A 26,721-nucleotide genomic window follows, 5' to 3' on the forward strand; every position below is an offset into this window, starting at 1 on the left:
TGCTTGTTTTTTAGCTTTTCTTTTCTTTTTCTTAAGACAGAGTCTCACTCCCACCATGAAGTCTCGCTAGTTTTTGTTTTGTTTTTGTTGTTGTTGTTGTTTGTTTTGTTTTATCTTGTTTTGTTTGAGACAAAGTCTTACTTGGTCACTCTTGGTAGAGTGCCATGGCATCTTAGCTCACAGCAACCTCAAACTCTTGTGTTCAAGTGATCTCTTGCCTCAGCCTCCCAAGTAGCTGAGACTACAGGTACCCGCCACAACGTCTGGCTATTTTTTTTGTTGCAGTTTGGCCAGAACCGGGTTTGAACCCACCACCCTCAGTATATGGGGCCAGCGCCCTACCCACTGAGCCACAGGCACTGCCCTCAAGGCTAGTTTTTTGTTTTGTTTTTTAGGAGAGATGGAGTTTCACTCTTACTCAGGCTGGTCTCCAACTGAGCTTTGGCAATCCACCGTCCTCAGTCTCCCTGAGTGCTAGGATTACAGGCGTGAGCCACCATGCCCAGGCTTGTTTTTAGCTATTCTAGTCTCCCCAAACTGTAGCCTGTGAAACTGGTATCACCAGATTCGTTTTGTAGGGAGAAACTGCCCCATTCTCCATAGCTGGTGAGGGCAGAGCTAGGATTAGAACTGAAATTTCCAGACTCCAAGTGGAGAAAAGCGCAACACTTAGTATGAACTTGTGAATGTTTATGGAGCTATAGAGATATGCATCAGGCACTAAATGAACCTTTTGTTCTCTTTTAATAAGCTTTTTTCATCGGGGTGCAGTGGCTTATGCCTGTAATCCTAGCACTCTGGGAGGCCAAGGCAGGTGGATAGCTTGAGCTCACAAGTTCAAGACCAGCCTGAGCAAAAAATGAGACCCCTGTCTCTACTAAAAATAGAAAAATGGAGGCAAGAGGATCACTTGAGCCCAAAAGTTGGTGGCTGCTGTGAGCTATGATGTCATAGCACTCTACCTAGGGCAACAGCTTGAGACTCTGTCTCAAAAAAATAAATAAATAAAATAAGCTTTTCTTATTTAATTCCCACAACATTCCTATGATTTGGACACTATTATTAACTCCATTTTCCATATAAGGAAGGTAAGCTCAGAGAAGTTAATACCCTGCCCAAGGCAACAGAATCAGGAAGACTCAGCACTGGGAAGTGAGTCCCCTTACCTCTGTGCAGGTATTTTATATATAGGAGCACAGAAGTGGCAACAAAGGCTTAAAGAAATTAAGGGAGGTAATATATGAAAAGACTCAAGGCCAAGCACTTAATACAATCTGCCCCTAATCCTCACTGCACCCTTGCAAGCTGGGTGTACGGACCCATTTGACAGCTGAGGGAGCTGAAAGATGGGGAAAGCTGAGCTGGGACAGGAGTGTCCTGGAGTGTTGACAAGAGGGCCCAAGGGCCTTCTGTGACTCATCAGGCCATCGGGGCAGGCTACCCTGAACCCTTGCTCTCTACCTGCCAGGGGAGGAATGAGGCCTCCCTAAGTCCAGGTCTAGCAGGGGCATTGGACCAGTGCTTGCCCCCTCAGGGCCTCGGCCTCCCCATCTGTGCAAAGGGTAGGTGGGCGTGATGCACACTGGGGCTGTCAACTGACTGGTGCTAGGGTCCCAGGGACTCTGATGACTGGGACCCTGAGACTCCCCTGGAGCAGTTCTGCCTCTTCATCTTGGGCCCCTTGGAGTTGAGCAAACCCCGAGCTGGGCTCAGCCTTTATTCTTCCCCTGCAGGTTGGCCTCATGGAAGTGCTGGTCGGGAAGATTTTTGACCTGGCATTTATGCCTGCAATGAACGGTGAGTGAGGCGCCACCCCTCCCACTGGGCATGTGGCTTGGGGACTGGAGGCTGCCGGTTTGTTGGGCATGCTGGACACACAGCCATACGTACCACCTTGCATGGTATTTTGAGAATTTCATCTGAAGCTTATTGACTTATGCCTCTGAAGGCAAACATCGACCCCAAGGGTCTACCAGCTTTCTTATTTCTTTCTTGATTGTTTTGTTTTTCTGATTAACTATGAAAGTTCTGATTATATACGAAAATCTCATGTGTGCAAATTTTAGAAAGTGCAGACAATTTAAAAGAAAAAACTCAAGCTGGGCGCGGTGGCTCACGCTTATAATCCTAGCACTATGGAAGGCCAAGGCAGGCAGATTGCTTGAGTTCAGGAGTTTGAGATCAGCCTGAGCAAAGCAAGACCCTGTCTCTACTAAAAATAGAAAAGGAAAACAAAAAAAAAACTAGCCAGGCAGGCAATGTGGCAGGTGCCTGATACCATGGCACTCAATCCCAAGGTGACAGAGTGAGACTGTCTGGAAAAAAAATTAAAAATAAATAAATAAAAAATTTAAAAAACACCCTCACCTCCCAGAGGCTATCGATGTCAACACCTGGGTATATTTCCTCCTAATTTTTTTTTTCCTTTTCTTTATTTCTTTCTTTTCTTTTTTTTGAGACAGAGTCTCAAGCTGTCGCTCTGGGTAGAGTGCTGTGGTGTCACAGCTCACAGAAACTTCAAACTCTTGGGCTTAAGTGATTCTCTTGCCTCAGCCTCCCAAGTAGCTGGAACTACAGGCGCCTGCCACAACGCCCGGCTATTTTTTGTTGCAGTTGTCACTGTTGTTTAGCTGGCTGGGCTGGCTCCAACCTGCCAGCCTCAGTGTAGACACTGAGTGGGTAGTGTCTGGTGCCCTACCCACTGAGCTATCGGCACCGCCCACCTCCTAAATTCTTTTTTCTTTTTTTTTTAATATGGTCAAGATATTTTCTGAGTAATACACAGGAGCTACATGACTAGCTTCTTACTATAAAGAGTTCAATCAGTACAGATAAAGCTAACCTCCTCAACCAGAATCCGCCCCCTCGCAGCCACACTGAGTTAGGTTTTCTTGCCTATCTTCATAAATAAAGCAGACTGAGCGTGCTTTATTCTCAGTGGAATCTCAGGAATGTTCTCGGGAAGGTCACCAGAGCGTGGTGCAGCTGCTTGGGCAGCAGGGTGACCCACTCTGTTTGAGAACTTCAGCCCCAGGCTTCCAGCTGCACTGCTCCAACCTCTCTGTCCCACTCCTGCTTCCTGGAAGAAAGGACAAGGAGGTCTGGCACGTCCCAGCTGATGTCAGCAGCTGCACCAGCTGGGGTTCCTTTGGAGCAATTTTGATGGCAGACCAGAGAAGGCTGAGTCTCAAGCACTGGGAAAGCGCTGGTTCCCCAGTGAGAGGGGATGGGATCTGGAGCTGGGCTGGGCCAACCTCAGTAGTGGCTGAGGGGCAGGGCGAACTTTGGGGCAGGTCCTTTAATCTCTGAAATGCACTCACCATTTTCAAAAAACATGTTGGACCAGATCCACGATTCCCATAAAACATTAAACATAGTCCCACAAAATGCCCAGAGAAAGGGTTCCATGGCCAACCAAGTTTGGGAAATGCTGACTTTATTCCTGTAGGGCCTATTCACAGTATGCTGGGCTCTCTGAAAAGTCCTGCTGGAGCCAGGAAGTCTAACTTCACTTACACACTTCCTCTTCCCTCTTCCTTCTTTCTTTCTAGAACATTACTTATCAGGTCCGCTTAGAACCTGACAATCTGAAATCAAGCAGCACATTCCTGAAAGTCATTCACCAGGTCTCCACCAGCATCCTTTCATTCCTTCACTCTGCAAACATTGCTCCTCTCCTCTGTCTGGGCCAAGGGCTGGGTGACACTGGGGACACAGTCCTTGCCTGCAGGGATCTCACCATGTGATAAGGGCAACAGATGCAGAAACAGAGAAGTCATGTTTTGTGATTTCTCCAGTAGAGTTCAAGGTGTGGCAGGAGCAGAGGCTTGGCCTGTGGTCCAGGCAAGCCCCGCAGAGAGGCGGTATCTGCACAGGGACTCGGGAAGGCTCAGAGCTCAGGAGGGAGTCCAGGGTGAGGGAGTGCGCTCCAGGCAGGAGCGACTGCAAGGACAGAGGCGTGAAAGAAATTGCGAGTCTTCCTGCAAATACTGGTGGTTTCTGGCAAGATGAGCACGGCTGACCATGCCTGACTGCATTTTGTCTGTTGTTTCACAGCTGTGTTAGGTTCTGGAGTCCCTCTCCCCAAAATTCTCAACATTGACTTCAGCAACGCAAACATCGATGTGTTGGAGGTAAGGAGAGACAGCTCTGTCCTGCTCCCCACGCCCTTGGCTTGTTAACTTTGGCCACTTGCAAAACTGTCAGGCCAGGAACTGGGAAGAAGAAGGGAAGGGAAAGAGGGCTCTTCCTTCCACGTGTGGGAATGAGGGAACAAGGAGCAAAGCTGTTACGAATCCTTAAAGGAAACGCTCATTTCCACAATCTCATTTAGTCCTCACCACAGACATCATTGCTGCCATCCCACAGATGGGAAAACTGAGGCTCAGAGCAGCCAGGGGCTTGCCCAAAATGGGAGTATGATGTAGATCACAGGAACAACTTTTACTGAGCTCCTACCGTATGCCAGACACTGCAAGGGGCTGGGGATACAGCAGTAAACAAGTACAATCCTGGCCCTTGCAAAGCTCTTCCAGCCCAGTGGGGAAAGGGACCTTGAGGTAAATAGTCCTGAGGTAATTTACTAATTATAATCATGGCAGGTGCCTTGAAGTTCAAATGCAAGGGCTCTTGTTTCACTGTAAAAATCACCTGTGCTAACTATCTAAAATTTGAAAAATACAAAAAAGATTAAATAAACACATGTACATGTGTGTATCCCAGAAATTAATTACCCCTTAGAACATGTGGCTGCCTTTCATTTCAGTATTTCTGAGTATAAATATGGCTTTGCCAAGGGAGGCAGTAGAGCATTTGAGTTAAAGAACAAGGGCTTGGCTCAGCGCCTGTAGCTCAGCGGCTAGAACGCTGGCCACATACACTGAGGCTTGTGGGTTCGAACCTGGCCAGGGCCTGCCAAATAACAATGACAAGTACAACAAAAAAATAGCCAGATGTTGTGGCAGGTGCCTGTAGTCCCAGCTACTTGGGAAGCTGAGGCTAGATAATTGAGGTTGCTGTGAGCTGTGATGCCACAGAACTCTACTGAAGGCAACATAGAGAGACTCTGTCTCAAAAACAAACAAACAAACAAAAACCCAAAAAACAAGGGCTTGGAGCCCCAATGGCCTGGGTTCAAATTCTGACCCAGCCTTTTCCAGCTGAGTGAGCCTGGGCAAACTACTTAACTCCTCTGTTCCTCAGTTTTCTCCTCTATAAAAAGGGACTAATCATAGTATATACCCCTAGGGATGCTTTTAGGATAAAATGAGATTCAGTATGCAAAGCTCCTTGCATAGCCCTTGGCACATATTAGGCACTCTGGAAGTATCCACCATGATCAGTATCATCATCATAAAAAAAGGCTGCTGCAGCCTTTTTTTGGGTACATAAAACTGTTTCTGGATTCAGGATTTAGTTCTTTGGATCCTGCTCCCAGAAGTGAATGAATGAGCTTCTTTGTGCCAATTGATAATTTATTACTTTTCAAATGGCTGCACCCATTTGTGCAGCCATCAGCAGGGTGTGCACTCACCTGTTCACATTCATGCCTGGCTTGGACCGTGACCTAGGGACCACTCCCACACCACATTAGGGGAGCAGTCAAGGGAGGTGTACAGTGACCTTGGATGGTCAGATGCAAACTTTGGGACAGTCCCCAGGGGTGCCTGTCCTGAGTCCATCCCTTGAGCTCCTGTGGGATCTCAGCACTAATGCAAGCCTCGGTTTCCTCATCTGCAAATGAGGAACAATAATATCTACATTGTATAGTTTGTGGTGGAAAATTAAAGGAGATACAGGACTTTATTTATTTATTTATTTATTTTGAGACAGAGTCTCACTATGTCACCCTTGATAGAGTGCTGTGGCATCACAGCTCACAGCAACCTCCAACTCTTGGGCTTAAGTGATTCTCTTGCCTCAGCCTCCTAAGTAGCAGGGACTACAGGCACCCTCCACAACACCCGACTATTTTTTGGTTGTAGCTGTCATTGTTGTTTGGCAGGCCCAGGCTGGGTTCGAACCCTCCAGCTTTAGTGTATGTGGCTGGTGCCCTCCTCACTGAGCTACAGGCGCCAAGCCAGGACTTTAATGTTAAATGATATTATTCATTTACACAAAGGTGTTAGTAAACATGAATAGAACTGGCACAGAGTTATCATCATCAACGTCATCATTTCTACTACTTACTAAGCATGTTCAGCGCCCCACGTACTGTGTGCATGGGTTTACCCTTACCCCAGCCCTGGATGGTGACTGCCTCTCATAATAGGTGAAGAATCTGAGATTAGCAAGGGTGAGCACCTGCTCAAGGTCACCAGCTTGTGAGAGGTAGAGTTAGCATTGAAATTACGTGAAGCAGCTCAAACCACTGACTCTCAGTGGGGCTGTACTGCAACCCCTTTGCCCTCTTTGAAATTGGTGGAAGCCTTTTCATATCAAAATGAACATTATTTCATTATAAATGACTTATGTTTTATTTCTCCTTTATATTCCAGTAAAGGGATTATACTAGTTTTAAAATGCATACATTTTTTAAAATGTATATGTATAAGGAGGTTATACAATCTATGAACTTTATTCCAGAACAATAAAAGAGATAAGATAAATACCTGTAATAAAATGTAAAATGAGTGTTGGGTTTGAAAGGTTCAAAGAAAACCTCAGCCCCATTCTTGGCCTTCCAGGCCCTCTGTAAATGGCAGCTGCTCTTCTTCTAATTATATGGATCTAGCCATTTATTTCAAGTTTTTATTTTGAAATAATTTTAGACTTACAGAAAAGTTGCCAAAATGGTGTAGAGAGTTCCCCAATACGTTTTTCGCCAGCTTCCCCCTAATGTTAGCATCTTATATAACCAGAGGCTAAAGGTCAGAACCAGGAAATTAACACTGATACAAAACTATTAACTAATCTGCAGATTTTACTCAGCAGTTTTCCATTATTATCTTTTGGTTCAGGATTCAGCCCAGGACCCCATCTTGCATTTTGTTGTTAGAGTCCCCCAGTCTGGGGCAGTTCCTCACCTTTTCCTTTGGTTTCGTGACCTTGACATTTCTGATGAGTCTGGCCTGTTTTGTGCAATGTGCCTCAATTTGGATTTGATTGGTGTTTTCTCATGACTAAATTGAGGCCACATATTTTTGGCAAAAGCCCCTTGTGATGCTGTGCCCTTCTGACTGGAGGGCTTATTCCTGCAGGTACTCACTTAGGTCAGTTGATAGGTCGTTCCTGCCAGGTTTCTTCACTATAAGAAGTTTTCCCTTTGTAACTAAGAAACTAATTATTTGCTTTGAGACTATGCAGATATCCTGTTTGAGATTTTTCGCTTCTTACCTGAGACAGTTATTACCATGCTGCTTACCCAATAGTGATATTCTATTTCTATAATTCCTTTTACATTTATTAGTTGAAATTCTACTGTAAGGAAAAGCCATCCCTTCTCCATTTATTTATTCATCCAGTTATTTATTTATATCACTACGGACTCATGAATATTTATTGTGTTCTACAGGTTATAATCTCTATTATTCATTTTGTTGAATTTTCTCTTTTAATTATAAAAACTGGATTTTGGAAGACTGAGGGGAAGAGATCAGGCCCACTTCTCTTACTGTGGGAGAAGAAGGAGACAAGTGGCAGGGAGGGAAGTGTCTGGGCCAAGGTCCTCTGTTCAGGGCAAGATAATGATGGGGTCAGGGGATCCTCGGGCCATGTAACCCCATTCCCGTTGCTGCTCAGAGTTATGTTTCCTGGTGTGTCTGATCCAAAGGCAGGGGGGTGTTTGGCCAAGGCCACCCCACCTCACTCACTCACTGGGTTCTCTGTTCTGCCCTCCAAGGACCTTCTGGTGCTCAGCACATGAGTGACAAGATGGTGATGCTGCCCAGCTGGAAGAAGCCAGAACCAGCTCCAGGGTCTTGGCCTAGATACTGTTGCCTGGCCCTGAGTCCCTTCAGCCACCACGACAGGTCCTTTCTCAGCCCTCCAACCCTCTTCCCACTTACCCTCACCACAGAAAGATCCAGCCACTGCTCCATTGGCAAATAATCCCATCTACCTATGGTAAGCCCCCATCAGGGGGAGGGAAGTCACTTTGGGGACTAAGGTCTTGTGGACCCCAAGCTGACACCATGCTGCATACTTTATACTTTTAATAAAAGATTCCACTTCCCCTGCAGTTGGGACGAGTCTCTACGAAGGACCTTCCCTCCCTGTCTGGGCGTTTTTCTTCTTTCCTTGGCTGTGCCTGGGCACCTGGCATTTGTAGCAACGACTGGGTAGAGGATGGTCCCTCTGCTGGACAGAGAGTGAAACAGCCAGTCTCTTCATATTAAAAACAATCACAGAGCATTCTACAGAGAGGTTCTCCTGCCGACAGGACAGCCTTGTATACTGAGTCTGGCACACAATAAGCGCTCAACATGTGCTCACTGTGGTGAATAACAGAAGTGGCTAATTCGTAAAGTGTGAGCCTTTGGAACCCATTGCCTCTGGTCAGAGGTAAACTGAGGATTAGGAGGGGCACTTGGCCTGTCTCTTGACCCAGGGCCCCTCCCAGAGCAAAGACAGGCCACAGGGCACGGGCAGATTTGGAAGAGTTATTTGATCCCAGGTTCTAGCCTTGAGGGTATGCAGTAATATTGAAGTCCCTTTAACACAATTAAGATTTTGTTTCCTCCTATTTTTTTCATGTCTTGTTTGTTTTCATTATTTAACCATCAGGCAGCTAAACTATTGGCTTGTCTGGTTGAATAGTAGGTTCCTGACTGCATTCATTATTCAGCAGCCCATCTATTCATTCATTGCCAGCCAATGTCTCAGGCACTGTGAATTCTCCACTTGACAAGGGACACAGGGCTTCTGTCCTGGTGACGCTTAAATTCATTCTGGTCCACAAGATAGAAAGTAAACAATAATAAGTAAATAAATAAACACAAAGTATTTCAAGATTGTCTTGAGGGCTGTAAAGGAAATAAACTAGGACACAAATCAGGGAGGGAAGGGAGAGGAGGGAGGCAGCAGTGGACAGTCAGGGAAGGCCTCTCTGAGGAGGGAACACGTCGTTAGAGACCCCCTGGGGCCTTCACAGTCTGTCACCCTTCTCGTCCCCGGGGGGCCGGTGTGCGTGGGGGGAGAAAATGGAGGGCGGAAGAGGACCGTCTCCTTGGTAGCGCCGGCAACCGCACCTCCGGGACAAGGGTGGGATTCGGAGAGAAGTAGGGCGGGACTTCCTGTCCAGCCGGCGCCAGGAAGGGCTAGAGGGAAGGAAGTCCCGCCTTCGGGGCGGTGTTTGGGGAGGGGCCGTTCTGTTACGGGCGTGGCTGCGTGCTCACTCCTTCCACCTTTTAAGGACCCACCTCCGATGAATGAATTCATCCATTTGTTTCCATTTCTCCTTCACCCTGGCCTCGCTCCCGTCAGCGCTCTTCCGGACCGCTGCTCCAGCCTCTTGCTGAGCCCCCTCTTCTTCTTGCCGTTACTATCCACTCTCCACTCGGCGTTACAGCTTTAAATCCAGTCACCTCCCCTACCATGTTCCCCTTCCTTGGGCTTTTAATGGCACCCAGAGCAAAATCCAGACCCCTCCGCACTGCCCACAGGCCCTGAGGATCTGAGGGTCGCCCCCGCCCATCCTCAGCCCCATCTCTCCAGGGTCCTCTACGGGAGAAGAAAATGGAGCCCTCCACAGGGCCCCCCCACACTTTCTTCTGAGACCCCACACCAAATTATGTCGGACATGTTAAAACACACCCACATCCTTTAACAAGCTTAATTTATTCTGTTATTCAATTTTTGAGAGGATTTTCGAAACAACGTTTTGGGGTTACAAATACTTCATTTTCCATTGGCTATGCGTTCTCAAAAGTCAAAGAACAAGTTCATACAAGCTTGCAAAGTGAAAAAATGGAAGGATTTGGGTTAATTTATTCTGTTATTCAATTTTTGAGAGGATTTTCGAAACAACGTTTTGGGATTACAAATACTTCATTTTCCATTGGCTATGCGTTCTCAAAAGTCAAAGAACAAGTTCATACAAGCTTGCAAAGTGAAAAAATGGAAGGATTTGGGAGAATAGGGACAGAGGAAGGGACTGGATGGGGTCAGACAAGAATTTGGGCACAGTTGCCTGGGGTTGAAGGTCCAAATGATGATAGATGGACTAGAAGGCTTGGACTTCTGGGGAAGAGCAGTGAGGACTGATGGAATTAGAGCTGCTGACTCAGGAGATAGACCGCCGCAACACCTGGCTTGAGTCAGGCATTGGACCCTGCTGTTCCCTCCTGCTGCTGGATGTCGGTGTGGACACTACTGCATCCTGAATGGACAATCACAAAGCCAAATGAATGGTTGTTTTAAATTTGGAGACAATAAAAGCCTCTACCAAGCATTTCTACTATGCCTGAAACAGTGGGCTGAATAGGGGAGCAGTAGACCTTGGGAGATCTTACTCAAAGACGCTTTTTTGGGCTGGAGTGTCGTTCACACGGGTGAAGGCCACACTGAAGGGAAGGACTCAAGTGCAGCACCTGGCTGCAATCCCAGAGTGCATAACTGGGTTGCTTTGTTTTGTTTTGTTTTTTTGAGATAGAGTCTTACTTTGTCACCCTCGGTAGAATGCCGTGGCATCACAACTCACAGCCACCTCAAACTCTTGGGTTCAAGTGATCTTGCCTCAGCCTCTCAAGTAGCTAGGACTACAGGCGCCTGTCATTACACTGGCTATTTTTTAGAAAACGGGGTCTCACTCTGTTGCCAAGGCTAGAATGCACTTGCGTCATCATTGCTCACAGCAACCTCAAACTCCTGAGCTCAAGCTATTTTCCTGCCTCAGCCTCCCTAGCAGCTGGGACTACGGGTGCCACCACACCCAGCTCATTTTTCTGATTTTAGTAGAGACAAGGTGAGAGGTTAAGAATCGAAAATGAGAAATTATTCCAACATGAGCAAAAGGAAGCAGAGTCCAGGTTCTGTGTGGGCAACGTAGCCTTTATTTCACTTGGGTGCAAGTGGGCTGAGTACGAAAAAGAAGTCAACATGTGGCTTAAGGCAGGTGGGAATATAAGAGTTCGGAGGGGTAGAGATTGGTACATATCTTCCTTCCTGGGCCAGACATTCTTTTCTGGGCAGGACAGTTCTATCTGGGCCGGTCCCTACATTTGGCCCTATGACAAGGCTCTTGCTCTTGCTCAGGCTGGTCTTGAACTCCTAACCTCAAGCAATCTTCCCACCTCGACCTCCCAAAGTGCTAGAATTAAAGGCATGAGCCACCACACTTGGCCAATTTCTGTAGTAATCTTTTGAAGAAAATACATGTTCTCTCATCCTTTGAGAGAACTGCTATGATAACGATGGAGGTGCAGAATTCCCCAGTGGGGAGGATGGGAGCACAGGTAAGATGTTAACATCCAAGTAGGGCAGAGAGGGAGGCAGGGCCTGGAGGGTCAGTGCAGGCTCAGAACAAGGGCTCCTTAGAGCTGGGCCTCTGAAGCTCCCCAATTGCTTGATTTGTTCTTTATCAAGCCCAGACCGTGGCAGCTTCTGTATTTGCCATTTTATAAGTCACCTCTTGCCTGGAAAGTGGCTGGGGCTGGGAGTTGGCAACAGAGCCGATCCTCTGCACTGATGGCTCATACCTTGATGCAGAGGAGGGAAACAGACTCACGGTGTTTAGGGGAGCCCCTGAAACACCTTCATAAGTCAGTCATGCCAAACACCTGGCGTACATGGAATATACGTATACTACAATGATTAGATGAGACAAGGCCTGGTTATTTATCTAGCACAGAGTAGGAACTCCAAAACTAGGAATTTATTCTCCTTCCCCTTGATTTAAACTTGTAAAGCAAATAATCAAGTAAGTTACTCGTCATCATAACACATGGGGGATCTTGGGACAAAGCTATTCACATCTGCGTCTCCTCCCTTGTCTATAATCCCTATAGTCCAAGGTTGTTGTGATGATTAAATTAGAAACACAGAGCCTGGCACACAGTAGATGCTCAATTAATGTGAACTATCTGGTTTTTCCCAGGACAAATACTTCCCAGCCTCTTTCATTAACTGACTGATTGAAAATAAGCTTTTCTTTCTCATACCCAGTCCATCACTCCCCAGTCCTGCCTCCCTCTGCAGTGTTGAACAGTCATTTCTGACTGCAGGTGCACAGCCTTGGGGCCACAGAGAACCCACTGAGGTAGAATCTGTGTCTTGATCAATAGCACCAAAGCTTTGTTCCCGGATAGCCCCCTTCACAGTGTTGCAGGAAGACAAGGCCCAGTGGAGAGAAAGAGCACCCACATACCATATTTAAGAGGAAGAAGGCTTTTATTTAGATGGTGGAGCTAAGGGCATAGAAGAATTTGAAACGGCCGTGCTCCCTGACTGGCTTGGTCTTTCCCTTTTTATCTCCAGTCAAAAAGTTCCAGCCATGGGTACCTTTCTCATTGGTCAGTTTGACTCAAACAGGAGATGCTGTTCCAGCCCCCACAGAAGTACAGGATTTCACAGAAGTGGAAATTTCCAGGTTCCAGGAAGTTAAGTCTACAAATTCCTAAGAGCTGAGTCACCATGGAGGGGACCCTGCAGTTGTATCCTGTGGTCTCCTTGAGAAGACCTGTTCTCCTGGACCTCACCCTTCCCGGGTATCCTCTCTCAATAGTGACAGTGTTACAGTAAGACTCCTGAGATGGCCTGCTCCATAAATTAGAGAAACAGTGGGATTCTGTGACTATCCATTGATCTATATTAAAGATAAATTCCTGGAATAATCCAACCCTTGGTGATTTGTGGGGAAATTAGAGATTGGTGACCCTGAGCCCCACAAGATGATTTCTCTCCCAGCTTCCAATGTGGCCATTGGCATCTGCCTGTTTGCCCCACAGGGGAACAAAGGGTCTACCAGCCCCTTTGGACCCCTGAAGAGAGAGCTAACCAAGCAGAAGTGGGCACATCCTCTTTGCCTTCAGTTACGGTCCTTATTTCTCAAGAATGCACGGGCTACATTGTACCTCATGATCGCATTATTGTACACAGCTATGATTTATTAAGAAAAGAAAAGAATGCACGGGCTAAGCATAACAAATAAGGAAGAGGAGATCAAGGAAAAAAGCATATGTCTTCACACAATTGCTCTGCATGACACCAGTAGCCCACAGGCTGGTCTTTGCTTAGTTCTCCATTAGCTTGTAGACCCTCCTACCTAAAATTAGCATTGAGAGAACACAATAAAAGCTGAGTGATCAAAGTACTGGAGCCCCCTTTGTATTCTCACCACAGTTAATGGGGGACCCCTGGACCTACCTTTAAACTTTTTCTCTCTGTCTTGTGTCTTTATTTTCCCCATTTGATGGATTCCATTTTAGCAGGTACCCCACCATCCTGATGGGGGCTGGTCCCCAACAGTGATTGGTGTTTCAGAGGGATTCCTGGGTTATCTTACTCTAGAGTTATCAACATTACTATGGTCCTGGTGAGAGAGGATACCTGAGAAGGGTGAGGTCCAGGAGAACAGGTCTTCTCAAGGAGACCACAAGGATACGCCTGCAGGGTCCTCTCCAAGGTGACTCAGCTCTTGAGAACGTGTAGACTTAACTTCCTAGAACTTGGAAATTTCCACTTCTGTGAAATCCTGTAGCTCTGTGGGAGCTGGAACAGTGTCTCCTGCTTGATTCTAACTGGCCAATGAAAAAGATACTGATGGGTTGGAACTTTTTGACTGGAGATAAAAAGGGAAGGACCAAGCCAGTTGGGGAGCGCGGCCATTTGGAATTCCTCTATGCCGTAAACTCCCGGCTGGTGAATAAAGCCCTTCCTTGTATAAACGTGGTGTTTGGGTGCTCCTTCTCTCCGTTGGGCCTCGTCTTCCTGCAACACTGGGATGTCCCTTTTCACAGTGACCAGGGTTACAGCAGAGTATGTTTCCTGTCATAGCTCACTTCATGGTGGTTACTATTATAGCACGTCTAGGGTTATCCTATTCCATAGTGATTCTTGTTATAGAGGAATATCTGGAATATTCCAGAGTGTTAGAGCAGAGGTAGAGCAGAGTTCCTGGGATAGTCCATAATTACCATTGCTAGGGCAGGGCTCCTGAACTAACCTATTCCACAGTGAAGTTTTATCATGAGCTTTCTGTGATCACTCAGTCCATAATGATTAGTCTTTTACTGAAACTGCTGAAATGTTTTACTCCACAATGATCAGTATTGTGACAGCCCTGGGATAGCCTGCTCCATAGGGAAGAATATAACAGAATTCCTAAAGTATTGCACTATTGTGGTCAGTTGTGGAATGTCTTACTCCCTAGTGAAGGCATTAACCACTGGGGCTTTGGGCTAGCTTGTTCCTTTGGTGTTAAAATGAAGTATCAAAGCAGCGCCTGTGGCTCAAGGAGTAGGGTGCCGGTCCCATATGCCAGAGGTGGCGGGTTCAAACCCAGCCCCGGCCAAAAACCACACACACACACAAAAAAAATGAAGCATCATGGGTTTTGGTTACGATCCCAAGCTATATCCCACTTCACAGTGAAGAACATTGTGCTGAAATCCTTGGGATATCTCCCTACTCTATTGTGACAAGCTTTCTAGTGGGACCAACTGATTTCTGTGTCTAGAGGAATTTTTTTTTTTATCAACGTGCTTCCATGTCATTTCCCAAATTCTCTGTACCCATTCTTAGAGTCAGAGTGGGGTCAAGAGAAGTGAACAAGGAGAGTTGTCCTGGGACAAACTTCCGGACTGTCATCATACAGACCTCGTGCCTCCTCTTCTCCCCAGGGGAAGAGAGGGAACTATTCCCCCCACGCAGCCCTCGAGCAGGAAAGTCGCCTATTGTCTCCCTGGGGGGCCAGGGAAGGCTTGAATCTTCTGTGAGTCCTCTTGCTGTTTCCCCAGGAGTTCTCCATGGTTATGGCAAAAGCCAGAAAAGGTGAGAAGAAAGAGCTCTAGGCTGGGTACCCTGAGACCTGGGTTAAAATCCCAGTTCAACCACCACTTCTCTGGGTGACCTTATACCAAGCCCATTTTCTCTTTGAATATGTCTTCTCCCATCTGTAAAGTATGCCTGGTCTCCAAAGGCCTTTCCTTCAATAATGAGTATTGAGGGGACGGGAAGGAAGACAAGACCAGACACCTGAGGGCCTCTGGCAGAAGCATGGCCTCGGCAGGTCTTTCTCACCTTGGCGTCTTTCAGTATCTCTGTGCTGTCAGTTGTGGTGGCTCAGTGGCCCCCACCCCTCTAGGTTGAGTGTGGGACCCTGCTGGGACTATGGCAATGTAGGGTATCCATATACTGAGCCTCCCTGTAGAGCTCTCTGACCCAGTCTGGGTGACTGTGACCTTGATCTGCCTGTCGATAGTCTCCCACAGCCAAACCATAAGCAGTCTCTTCGTTCAGGCTTGGTTCGGATATGTTGGAAGCTGGTAAGTTGGACAACCTCCCAGGGTATTTCAGCCTCTAAGAATCAGAACAAAGGGGTGGTGCTGTCACAGGGGAGGGACTGAGAGTGAGTTACCCTCCCGCTTCATAGCCTAGGGTTTGAGTGTTCTTGGGGACCATCAGAAGTTGATGAGATGTTCTAGCCAGGAGGGTTATGGCGTTCAGTGAGATGCACAAAATCAGGCTGCAGGCCCGGGTAAGCCCTCCAGAGCTGGAACCTCCACCCCTGCATCCCCAGTTAACCACACTTCTGCGCTCTGCCTTCCTCTCCTGCATAGCCAATTTCTCAGTGCCTAACGGTTCACTTCAGGATCTACCTGGGGGAAAATGGAAGAATGCCAAAGTAATACACGTTTAGAACTCTAGAAGGTCAGAATCTTGGCTTTCCCCAGCACTGAAGCCCTGAGCTCTTTGTTTGCATGAAACCCTCGTGATGCAGCTGTGAGTTCTGGGAAGTGGGTAGCACCCACCGTGGTGCTCTGGTGTGATGGTGAAGGAGACAGGCTCAGAGTAGACCTCGATTCGAATTCCACCTTTCCAGTTACTCTGAACCTCAGTTTCTTCTGCAAAATGGGAGTAAGACAGAACCTATTCTATAGGGTGATCATGAAAAAATTGCGTGAAGAAAGCGAGAGTAGCAAACCACCAGGTGGAAGGAACAGATTGAGCACAGGTGTGCAGGGGGGCACAACCAAATCCCCCACCTCACCCTGCTCCCCATAGACGATCCCTGTGCAACCACAGAGGCTGAAAAATGCATGCACTTCAGCTGACCTCTGCCTGCTGTAGGCTGCCCCGGGTGGGGGGGAGTGGAGGGCAGGTGGAGAGGGAGTGTCGAAAAAGCCCAGGTGGACATTTTGTTTTGGACCTCGAGCAGGAGTTGGCGGCGGCTTCGGGATCTGTGGTGCCACAGACGAAAAGGCAGGAAAAGCCAGGCTGGGCGATTAGGTGGATCTGCCCACCAGACAGTCAACCAGCAACAACGAACTAATCTCGCAATTTACAGCTTACCCATCTGACCAACTGCCCACTTAGCTAACCCAAACCCCTCCACCGTCAGCTGAGGTTCAGCTGGTCCCCGGCCCACCCGCCAGAGCCGTGATGGCAGCCCCAGGAGCGCTGGCGACCGTTTCCTTCGATTCTCGGGATTTGAATATGGCTGCACAGTCAGCGCCGAAAGTTGTGCTAAAAAGCACCACCAAGATGTCTCTAAATGAGCGCTTCACTAATATGCTGAAGAACAAACAACCGATGCCAGTGAATATTCGGGCTTCGATGCAGCAACAACAGCAGCTAGCCAGTGCCAGAAACAGAAGACTGGCCCAGCAGATGGAAAATAGACCCTCTGTCCAGGCAGCTTTAAAACTTAAGCAGAGCTTAAAGCAGCGCCTGGGTAAGAGTAACATCCAGGCACAGTTAGGCCAACCCATAGAGGCCTTGGCCAGGGGAGCAATCGGAGGACGAGGCCTGCCCATAATCCAGAGAGACTTGCCCAGAGGAGGACCACGTGGGGGACGTGCCACAAGAACCCTACTTAGGGGCGGGATGTCGCTCCGAGGTCAAAACCTGCTCCAAGGTGGACGAGCCATAGCTCCCCGAATGGGCTTAAGAAGAGGTGGTGTTCAAGGTCGTGGAGGTCCTGGGAGAGGGGGCCTAGGGCGTGGAGCTATGGGTCGTGGCGGAATCGGTGGTAGAGGTCGGGGTATGATAGGTCGGGGAAGAGGGGGCTTTGGAGGACGTGGACATGAACGAGGGAGAGGTGCCCTTGCTCGCCCTGTGTTGACCAAGGAACAGCTGGACAACCAATTGGATGCATACATGTCAAAAACGAAAGGACACCTGGATGCCGAATTGGATGCCTACATGGCTCAGACAGATCCTGAAACCAATGATTGAAGCCTGATCTCCTTCCTATGAGAGACTCTTGTTAAAGTCACCACATCTGTAAATAACCTTGAGCATAACAGCCGAGAAGAAATTTGATTGATGCTTGATGGACCTGTCATAATAGGCTATGGACTTGCCACCAGTTTGTGCATTTAGGTGTTCCTTTCACTTTTTGATACTGTGTTGTGTGAAAATTTTTTCCCCACTTCGATTTGGTTGGGGTTTTGGGTTTTTGGTGTTTTTGTTTTCTACCCTTTGCTCAGACTTTGAACACAAATGTGTTGGCCTTGTGGCTAGAAAACCTTCCTCCTACCCCTCCTTCCCCTCACTTGTCATATGCTGGGACACTAACATTTCTTCCGTTCATCTCTTTGCTCCCACAGAAAGGTCCCAGAAAGAGCCAGCGTTCTCCCCAGTGCCTTGGTTTCTGAGTTTGTATAGTTCTGTTCTAACACCTTTAATAGCCTCTTAGAAGTGTTTAGAAATCTGGAGCTCAAAAAGGCATTCTGCCACATTGATAATTGGAAACCATTGCCACAGGGCCACATAACAGTGTGCATGTGGTAGCAGCTCTGATTTGACTGAAGTTATTACCCTGTGCACTGGGCCCACACAGATGAGACCATTTTGGGCTGGTTGAGTACATGCACTTTCTATCTTCATGAGAGATATACAGACTTCTTTTGGCTTTATTATGTCATATCCCAGAGGGGTACCATTGGGTTGTCTTACACCTGCAATACAGAGGATGGAGGATGGTGGCAGAGGAGCTGCTGGGAGGGGTCAGGAGATAGCCATGTTGGAATGCAGTTGGCTTCATGTTTATCCCACACCAGTCTTGGGCTTTTCCACTCACTGGCTTTGGCCCTTTTTGTATCTTCCTTGAAGGTTTAAATTCAACCATATTCTGTCAACTTCCAGTTTCAGTGAAATCTTGTATTTCTGGTTCATTATAACAAATTGTTCTCTCAAAAAAAAAAAAAAGAAAAGAAAAGAAAAAGCCCAGGTGGGGTGCCAGAAGGGGCCGGGCAGGGCGGTCACAGTTCCTAGAGCTCACCACAAGGTGGAGGCATGACCCCACTAATCCGTGATTCTCACAGGACTGGGCACTCCATTTTCATGATCACAGCCAAGGTCGGCAGTGTTACTGTCTCTGTTTTAGAGATGAGGAGACCAAGGTTACCAACAGGGAGATGACTAAATGTATGGACTACAGAGTCGAATCCTTGGGTTCAAATCAGTTCTTGGGCCTGCTAGGATACATAGCCTTGGGCTCCAAGCTTAAAATGGGGCTAATAACAACAGCAGTATTTTGAATAGGCCTTAGCAATGTGTTTATTTTATCCATGCACAGCCGTGGATCATTGTGCTCACCTCCTATGTGGCTGTTTGCATCCCTGTTTGGCAGATGAGGAAACAGGCTGAGGGAGGTCAGCTGCCCACTTCCTAGGAGCCAGGCCAAGCTGACCCTTGCACCATGGTTCCCTGACAGAGGGCAGAAGCTGGAGGAGGCGGTGGGTGTCAGGGACCTCAGGGCTGCCCTACCATATCCTTGAGTCTTCCATGCCATTCAGTTTACCCACTAGTACCACAAGTTATAAGACTGTATGAAGTGGGGTTCCTTCATCACCCCCTTGGTTCTCTTGACTGTGCCCTGGAGGGAATGTAGTGTGACATCCAGGAGACTACACCCTGGAGGTCCCAGGGGCTGGGCCCTCACCCTCTAGTGAGAGGAGGCCCCAACTGTCCCCGTGTCTCTTCACCCCCACCCCCAGGAGTCTCCCTACCCCCCCCCCCCACTGAACCACCCAGAGCTCAGTCCACTCTGGGCCATCCTCCTGTCACTTGGGCCACAGCTTGATGACACACTTGATAACATTTCTTTCCTGTTTTTGTCAGGACTGTCTTTGTGAATAGCCCGAGGGCCCCGTCAGGCCGAGGGGAGAGTCATTTGGAGCCAGATGGTAGCACAAAGAAGGGAGAGAATAGGTGTGTGGAACCAGCTTTGGTGCTCCCAAAGTCTCCATGGGCCCAGATGATGAGGCCTCTGCTCACCAAAGGATCCACCACAAGGGGCTCTTAGAAAACATCCCCACAATGATGACATTCATTCATTCTTACAGGCAACAAATCTAGCCAGGTCACATCTGGAATGAATCTGACTTATGCAAATTTGAAAAAGTGTTCTGAAAAATATGAATGAATTTTTACATTGTGAACAGAAAGTCAAAATATATCCCTTCCTCCCATTTTTCTGCTTGTTAAGAAAACACACCAACATGCTCAAGTTTCCCTCTTTTCAGGGAGAATAAGGGTCCCTACCTTGCCTCCTCTGCTCCCCTCTTCCCTCTCGCCTCCTTTTCACAGCCAACATTCCCTGGAGCTGAGCTTCTCAGCCTTAGCAGTGCTCATGAACCACCTGGGCTCTCATGACAGTGCAGGTCCTGGGGCAGTTGGTCTGGGCTGGGGACAGGCTGATGTTGCTGGTCTACAGGCTACCTTTGAGTGGCATATTTCTTGTGGACATGTCCATCCCTCCACTCTTCTGGTTTCCACTGGTCATCCCATCAAACCAGCCCTTACCAGGACGTCAGTGGTTTACCTGGGGAGGAAGCCAGACACCCTTAAAAAAGAGTCGACAGCTTTGTGTCTATGGAAACTTTGGTGTCAGGTCAGCCTCATCTTACTCAGCCACAGCACAGATACTACATCCTCCTTCATGAACCAGGTCTTCTCCTGCCTTACTCCCTGGCTGTCTTCCTGCCCCTCTGCCATTCCACCTCTTCCTTCTTTGCAGATGGACTGTTTGCATATTGGCCAACCTGTGACCTCCTTCACCCTGCCCACTGTGATGGGCCCAGTGCTCGGCATAAAACCCCAGCAGGACCAACAGGAATCAAGGCTAGGAATTTTGAGGAGATACTCTCTTTCTGCTCAGCTTGGTCTCCTGGAGCTACTGGTGGCTGCCTCTGCCACCTCTCGGGGGAAAGTCAGTTTGAAGATAATGAACAAAAAAGAAAAAAAAACTGAGCCAAGTCATGTAGAGAAACAGCCCTGAAGATTTCCTTTGAGTACCTGGATTCAGTCATACTTTCAAGTTGCATGAGCCAATAACTCTTTCACATCTAAATCAGCTTAGGTTGTGTGTTCCATTACAAGTAGCCCAAAGAATTCTGAGAAACACAACTGACAAACACATTTCAGTTTATTCTATACATGCTGAAAAGACATCCTTGTTAATAAACTAACGGAGAAAAATAAAATATTGTTTTAAAAAGGAAAAAACTCACAACATGTAATTGTCCCTTTAAAGAGAAAAATCACAACACAAAATAGTCCCTTGTTTGATTAATCGCTTGTGATTTAATTTCCTATCCTTAAGATTCCACCTGTGGAATTTTGTTTTTGATAGTTTTTTTTTTTTTTTTGGAGACAGTCTCACTTTGACACCCTTGGTAGAGTACCATGGTGTCATAGCTCACAGCAACGCGAACTCTCGGACTCAAGTGTTTCTCTTGCCTCAGCCTCCCAAGTAGCTGGAACTACAGGCACCCACCATAACACCCAGCTATTTTTTTTTAGAGACAGAGTCTCTCTCTAGCTCAGCTTGGTCTCAAACTCCTGAGCTCAAGCAATCTACCTGCCTTGGCCTCCCAAGGGTGCAGGATTACAGGCATGAGCCACTGAGCCTGGCCTTTTGATAGTATTTTTAAGTAACTGAAGGGAGGGAGTCACTTTTCTATTTTGTTCTTGGGGAATTCACTTTTCTGTCTGTCTCAAGACTGCTCCAACCTCTGCCTTACAGCTCCCAGTACGTTTTTCTCGATGCCCTTAATACCATTCAGAATTTGGTTAAGTCCCTAGAGCTTTAGAAATAGTCATACACTCAAAAAAGAGTCAGCAGCTTTGTGACTATGGAAAACTCTGGTGCCACGTCTCTCACTCGTGGAGAGATGTCTCCTAATCACCTGCTCCTGGACTTCACCAGACTAAGGGATACCTGCCTTTGGGAAAACTCTCTTGGTTTCGTTCCGTTTGAGTCAGAACGGGGACACCCGCCTTCTGGCCAACACCCTAAGTTTCATGTCGGTCTGACTCAGAACTCAGGGACACCTGATGTCTGATTAGCACACGGAAGGTCTAAGGGGAACACCCCTCTTAGACTCTCAGTGGTTGGTCTGCGTATGACTGTCCCTAAAGTTCCTCCTTTCTTTTTTTTTTTTACCTCCAACCCAGACTTTTAGTCGTTCAGCCTGGCCACAATACAAGTTAGATGACCAGGACACTTAGCCTGAGAATGGATCTGTTAATCACAATGCCATTCTATCCTTTGCCTTCCTTCTTCCGCTTCTTCTCCATCTCCATCATTATCTCCCAGCCATCCTTGTTCCAGTAGCCCTTCCAAAACCCCTTCCTGCTGTAAACCAGTTCCTGCTCTGGGAGGTTGCTGGGTCAGAAGGGATTATAAATTACGTGGAATCAAGATAAAAATCAAGTTTTTTTCTTCCACAATTGTCTAAAGCCTTTTGCCTCTTTACTGATTTAGATCCTGACACAAGGGAGGGATCTCTTATTTCCCAGTTGGCCCCTGATAGTCAGCATAAACTCCAAAAGCTTAAAAAGGGGCCTCAAACTCTCCGGGCAAAACTTTTAAACCTTCCCTTCAAGGCCTTTAATAACCAAGAAAAAGAAAGGAGAGAGAAAGAGGAAACAGGACCAGCAGCCCCAAGAACAAAGGAAGTTTTCCAAATAGTAGCTACTGCTATAGAAGGAACTTTTCAGAGAAACTGTTACCCTAGGGCCTGTGGCTCAGTGGATAGGGTACCGGCTCCATATACTGAGGGTGGCGGGTTCAAACCTGGCCCCAGCCAAACTGCAGCAACAATAACAAAAATAGCTAGGCGTTGTGGTGGGCACCTGTAGTCCCAGCTACTCGGGAGGCTGAGGCAGGAGAATCGCCTAAGCCCAGGAGTTGGAGGTTGCTGTGAGCTGTGATGCCATGGCACTCTACCCGAGGGTGATAAAGTGAGACTCTGTCTCTACAAAAAAAAAAAAAAAAAAAAAGGTTACCCTAAAGAGTCAGACAATAAGACACCAGGACCACACTCTTCTCCAAAAGGTAAGCCCTGCTTTGACTACCTGCTGGTCACTGGAGTAGGGGATACCCCAGAAGGCCTCTACCAGGACTGCCAAAGTGAGGGGCACTGGAAGTGAGATTGCCCCCTCCTAGAGAAAGGTGACCCAACTTGCCACCTGGAATGGTGGGGTCCCCTGAGCTGGCCTCCTCTGTACCTACGAATCTTCTGCAACTGCATCCATCTGACTGAGGGGCTCTGACTTTGAAACAAGCTCCATTTCAAAACATCAAAATGGTCAAGCCTTGGGCAACTCTCTCTGTCACTGATAAACAGGTCAATTTTCTGTTTAACACCAGGATATTTCTCTTCCAGGATATCAAGACCTCTACTTCCCCGCCCTATTGCCATGGTCAGAGCAGAAGGCATAATATAGAAAGCCCTGGGTTCTCCACAGCACCTCTGCTCGCTGGGAGATGAACCTATGCTTTATAGAATTCTCAGAAAGAATCCATCATGGACTGTGGTGTTTTCTTAGTTCTTGAAATAGAATCAACTTGGATGAGCAGGAATGTGAGGGACATTAGCCCTTTCCTTAGTTTGAAGTTCCTGGAATTGAGGAGGTTTGTGGACTTGTCATTCTCAGCCAAAACAAAACAAGTTTCTGAGATTTATTTTTTGTAGATCTTTACTTTAAGCAGTTTCACACATGCACCTTTACCCAACAGTGCCTCTGGGTTGGCATCTCTTGCACTGAAATTAACTGTGTTCTGTGAAGTAAGGCAATGTTCCATATTTTAAAGGAACTATGGAAGATGTTGGTTTATTTTGAATGATCAGAGTATGTACGAAAATCTTAGTTGATCTAATCTTAATTAAAATTTGGCACTCTCTTTCTTTTTTTGCTACATCTTTTTTTGCTACATCTTTTTTTTTTTTCTCTTTTTTTTTTTTTTTTTATTGTTGGGGATTCATTGAGGGTACAATAAGCCAGTTACACTGATTGCAATTGTTAGGTAAAGTCCCTCTTGCAATCATGTCTTGCCCCCATAAAGTGTGACACACACTAAGGCCCCACAGCTACATCTTTTTTTTGTTTGTTTGTTTGTTTGTTTTTGGCTGGGGCTGGGTTTGAACCCGTCACCTCTGGCATATGGGACCGGCGCCCTACTCCTTGAGCCACAGGTGCTGCCCCCTTTTTTTTTTTTTTTTTTTTTTTTGCTACATCTTTATGACATTAAGTGCCAAGTAGATTTTGGTTAAGTATAGTTTTGTTTTTTTTTTTGAGACAAAGTCTCACTTGGTCACCCTTGGTAGAGTGCCCTAGCGTCATAGCTCACAGCAACCTCAAACTCTTGAGCTCAAGCAATTGTCTTCCCTCAGCCTCCAGAATAACTGGGACTACAGGTGCCCACCACAATGCCCAGCTATTTTTTTAGAGACAGGGTCTCACTCTGGTTCAGGTTGGTCTTGAACCTGTGAGCTTAGGCAATCCACCTGCCTCTTCCTCCCAAGTGCTGGGATTATAGGTGTGAGCCACTGCACCCAGCCTGGTTAAGTATAACTTTGAAAACAAATTTGGTGAAATAAAACAGGGGGAAAAAATTGCCATTTAACTCAAATAGCAGCTTTAATTTCCATTGTTTAAAGAAAAAGCAGATAACATTGAATAATGCGACATTTTCTGGATAACTTTCTTGACCTGTGATTATTTGGTATATTTTAAGAAATGTGAATTTGTTATTTTCTACATTTTATCAAAATAAACTAACTTATTGAGACTTAATTTTTTTTTTTTTTTTACATAGATGGGGTCTTATACTATGTTCCCCCGGCTGATCTCAAAACTCCTCGAGTGATCCTCCCACCTTGGTCTCTCCAAAGTATAGAGATCGCAGACATGAGCCACTGCCCCCAGCAGAGATTTCTTTAAAAGAATTTCTGTTCTACCTTTTCCTATCGCTTTTTATTCTGTTAATTTTATTTAGTTCAACTAGAATCATACATGCCCTATTAAATAGCTTGAGGTGGACACTTAAACCAGATTGGGTAGGATAATCTTGGGATACTGAGGCACAGAGATCATTTAAACATTCTATTCTTGTTTTTCTTAGTGACTTGGGCTTATTAATGACCCTTGAAAAATTGTAAAAATGTATCCAAAACCAGAGTTAGTGGCTATTGATTTTGTAGTCTTAATGGGTTCACTTACGGTAACTAGCCCACTTTCAGTACCAATTCCCAGAAAGTGCCTAAAGTTTAATTTTCAGATATGCCCCCACTTTCCCCTTTATGTTTTTATTGAAAAGAACTTATGTCCTTAAAGAGAATTTAATATTAACAAGTCTTTTTAGGCCAGGCGTGGTGGCTATAATCCTAGCATTGTGAGAGGCTGAGGTGGGTGGATTGCCTGGGCTCAGGAGCGTGAGCCCAGCCTGAGCAAGGATCCCTGCACCCCCTCGCCCATCTCTACAAAATGCAGAATGTAGAAAAACTAGCTGGGCGTTGTGACAGGCACCTGTAGTCCCAGCTACTTGGGAAGCTGAGGCAGGAGGATCCCTTGAGCCCAAGAGTTGAGGTTGCTGTGAGCTGTGACACCATGACACTCTACCAAGGATGACAAAGTGAGACTGTCTCGAAAAAAGGTTTTTAAAAATTCAGTTTTAGCTATTTTAATTTTTATTCTATTGCCTTTTTTTTTCCATTAGAAGGTCTGAAAACTATGACCTTCAAAAGGGAAAGAACTATTCCCCAACAATAAAAAATAAATAAATAGAAAGAAAAAAGAGAAACAAAAGGGAAAGAACTGCAAAAATGAAATCTTTAACTTGATCCTTACCACCTAAAGTGTTTTATGTGGAACACAATCAATGAGATTATTGTTTCTGCTAACTGCTTTCAAAAGTTTCTGGTAATTAACTCTGACTTTTTTTTTTTTTTTTGCAATTTTAGCCTGGGCTGGGCTTGAACCTGCTACCCCCTGTATATGTGGTTGGTGCTCTATTCCTTGAGCCACAGGCACCGCCCCTAACTCTGACATTTTTAAAGAAAAGGGTTTTTTTTGTTTTTGAGATAGACTGTCACTTTGTCACGCTCAGTAGAGTACTGTGGTGTCACAGCTCACAGCAACCTCCAGCTCTTGGACTCAGGTGATTCTCTTACCTCAGCCTCCTGAGTAGCTGGGACTACAGGCGCCCACCACAATGCCCAGCTATTTTTTGTTGCAGTTTAGCTGGGGCTGGGTTTGGGCCAGTGCCCTACTCACTAAGCCACAGGCGCTGCCCTTAAGGACAGTTTTTATTGTGAGATTAAGGCTAATACCTCATGAAGCCACATGCTCAGGGACATATCTATTCCATTTAAAGCAATATGCACTTTGGCTTCTGATTAAAATTGCTAGGAGGGCCAATTTGCCAGGGAAAATCATAGAGAAAAATTACAAAAGGATCACAAAAATTAATAGAACATTTTCTTTTGACTAATTATGGTAACATATACTCAGGCTGAGTGGGAAATTACAAGTTAGAATACAATTAAATATCCTTACTAAATCTCCAAAAAGTTAAAATCTTACTTCCAAGTAAATTTTTTTAAAAAATGTTTTTGAGACACAGTCTGACGATGTTGCCCAAACGTGTCTTAAACTCCTGGCCTCCAGTGACCCGCTCCCTCAACCCCAGTCTTCTGAGTAGCTGGGATTATAGATGCGAGTCAGTGTTCCCAGCATTTTCTAAGCAAATTTTTAAAGATTCTAGTTTTCAGCTCAAGGAGCTATAATGTTGAAAAATATCCTTCAATAGTTTAAGAAATCTGGGGAAGTTTTATCATTCATTCTAGGAAATTATTTTCATTATTTCTAATAAATGATGCCTCTTAGAGTTCTCACCTAAAACATTCTTTAGGATATAATTTCATAAACTACACATGTGAACCACTAGTTGGTAGTCCCCCCTACACCAAATAGTAATTTTTGGATATATTGATCCATGATTAAAGTGTTAGGTTATTTTTCTTTAGAGCCAGGACATAAAATTAAGGCATTTTGAAAGGTGTCTTTTTTCCCACCTGTTCCTTGTTTGATTTATCTTGATTATCTACTCTTTTTTAAAACTTCAAAAAGCATCTTCAAATTATTGAATGTGTCATCCAACCCAGTATGTGATGCATTCTCCTGTGAACAATGTATGTAGATTTGATATAGATTGAGCTATGTAGCTGGAAATATTTTCAAGGAGGAACTATGTGAACGATAATGTCTATTCCACTTTGATTTACTCTTTCCTTTTTTATGTTTCAAATATAGAATTATTTAGGGATGGTT

General features: G+C 46.1%; 2 protein-coding genes across 2 annotated transcripts in view; both read left to right on the forward strand.

The window, feature by feature from the left end:
• Positions 1-7,864, forward strand: part of BPIFB4 (BPI fold containing family B member 4) — a 28,952-nt gene extending 21,088 nt beyond the window's left edge. The window contains exons 14-16 of the mRNA XM_053574375.1: positions 1,734-1,797; positions 4,057-4,133; positions 7,841-7,864. Of these exons, the coding sequence (XP_053430350.1) occupies positions 1,734-1,797; positions 4,057-4,133; positions 7,841-7,864 (165 nt within the window). The remainder of the gene's footprint in view (positions 1-1,733; positions 1,798-4,056; positions 4,134-7,840) is intronic.
• An 8,729-nt stretch (positions 7,865-16,593) lies between these two features.
• On the forward strand, positions 16,594-18,274 carry LOC128573836 (chromatin target of PRMT1 protein-like). Its single transcript, XM_053574290.1, has one exon. It carries the CDS (start codon positions 16,594-16,596, stop codon positions 17,332-17,334), a length of 741 nt encoding a protein of 246 aa, XP_053430265.1. The 3' UTR covers positions 17,335-18,274.
• Positions 18,275-26,721: the final 8,447 nt, after the last annotated feature.

Source organism: Nycticebus coucang, chromosome 21 (genome assembly GCF_027406575.1).
Source record: "Nycticebus coucang isolate mNycCou1 chromosome 21, mNycCou1.pri, whole genome shotgun sequence".
Taxonomy (NCBI): Eukaryota; Metazoa; Chordata; class Mammalia; order Primates; family Lorisidae; genus Nycticebus; species Nycticebus coucang.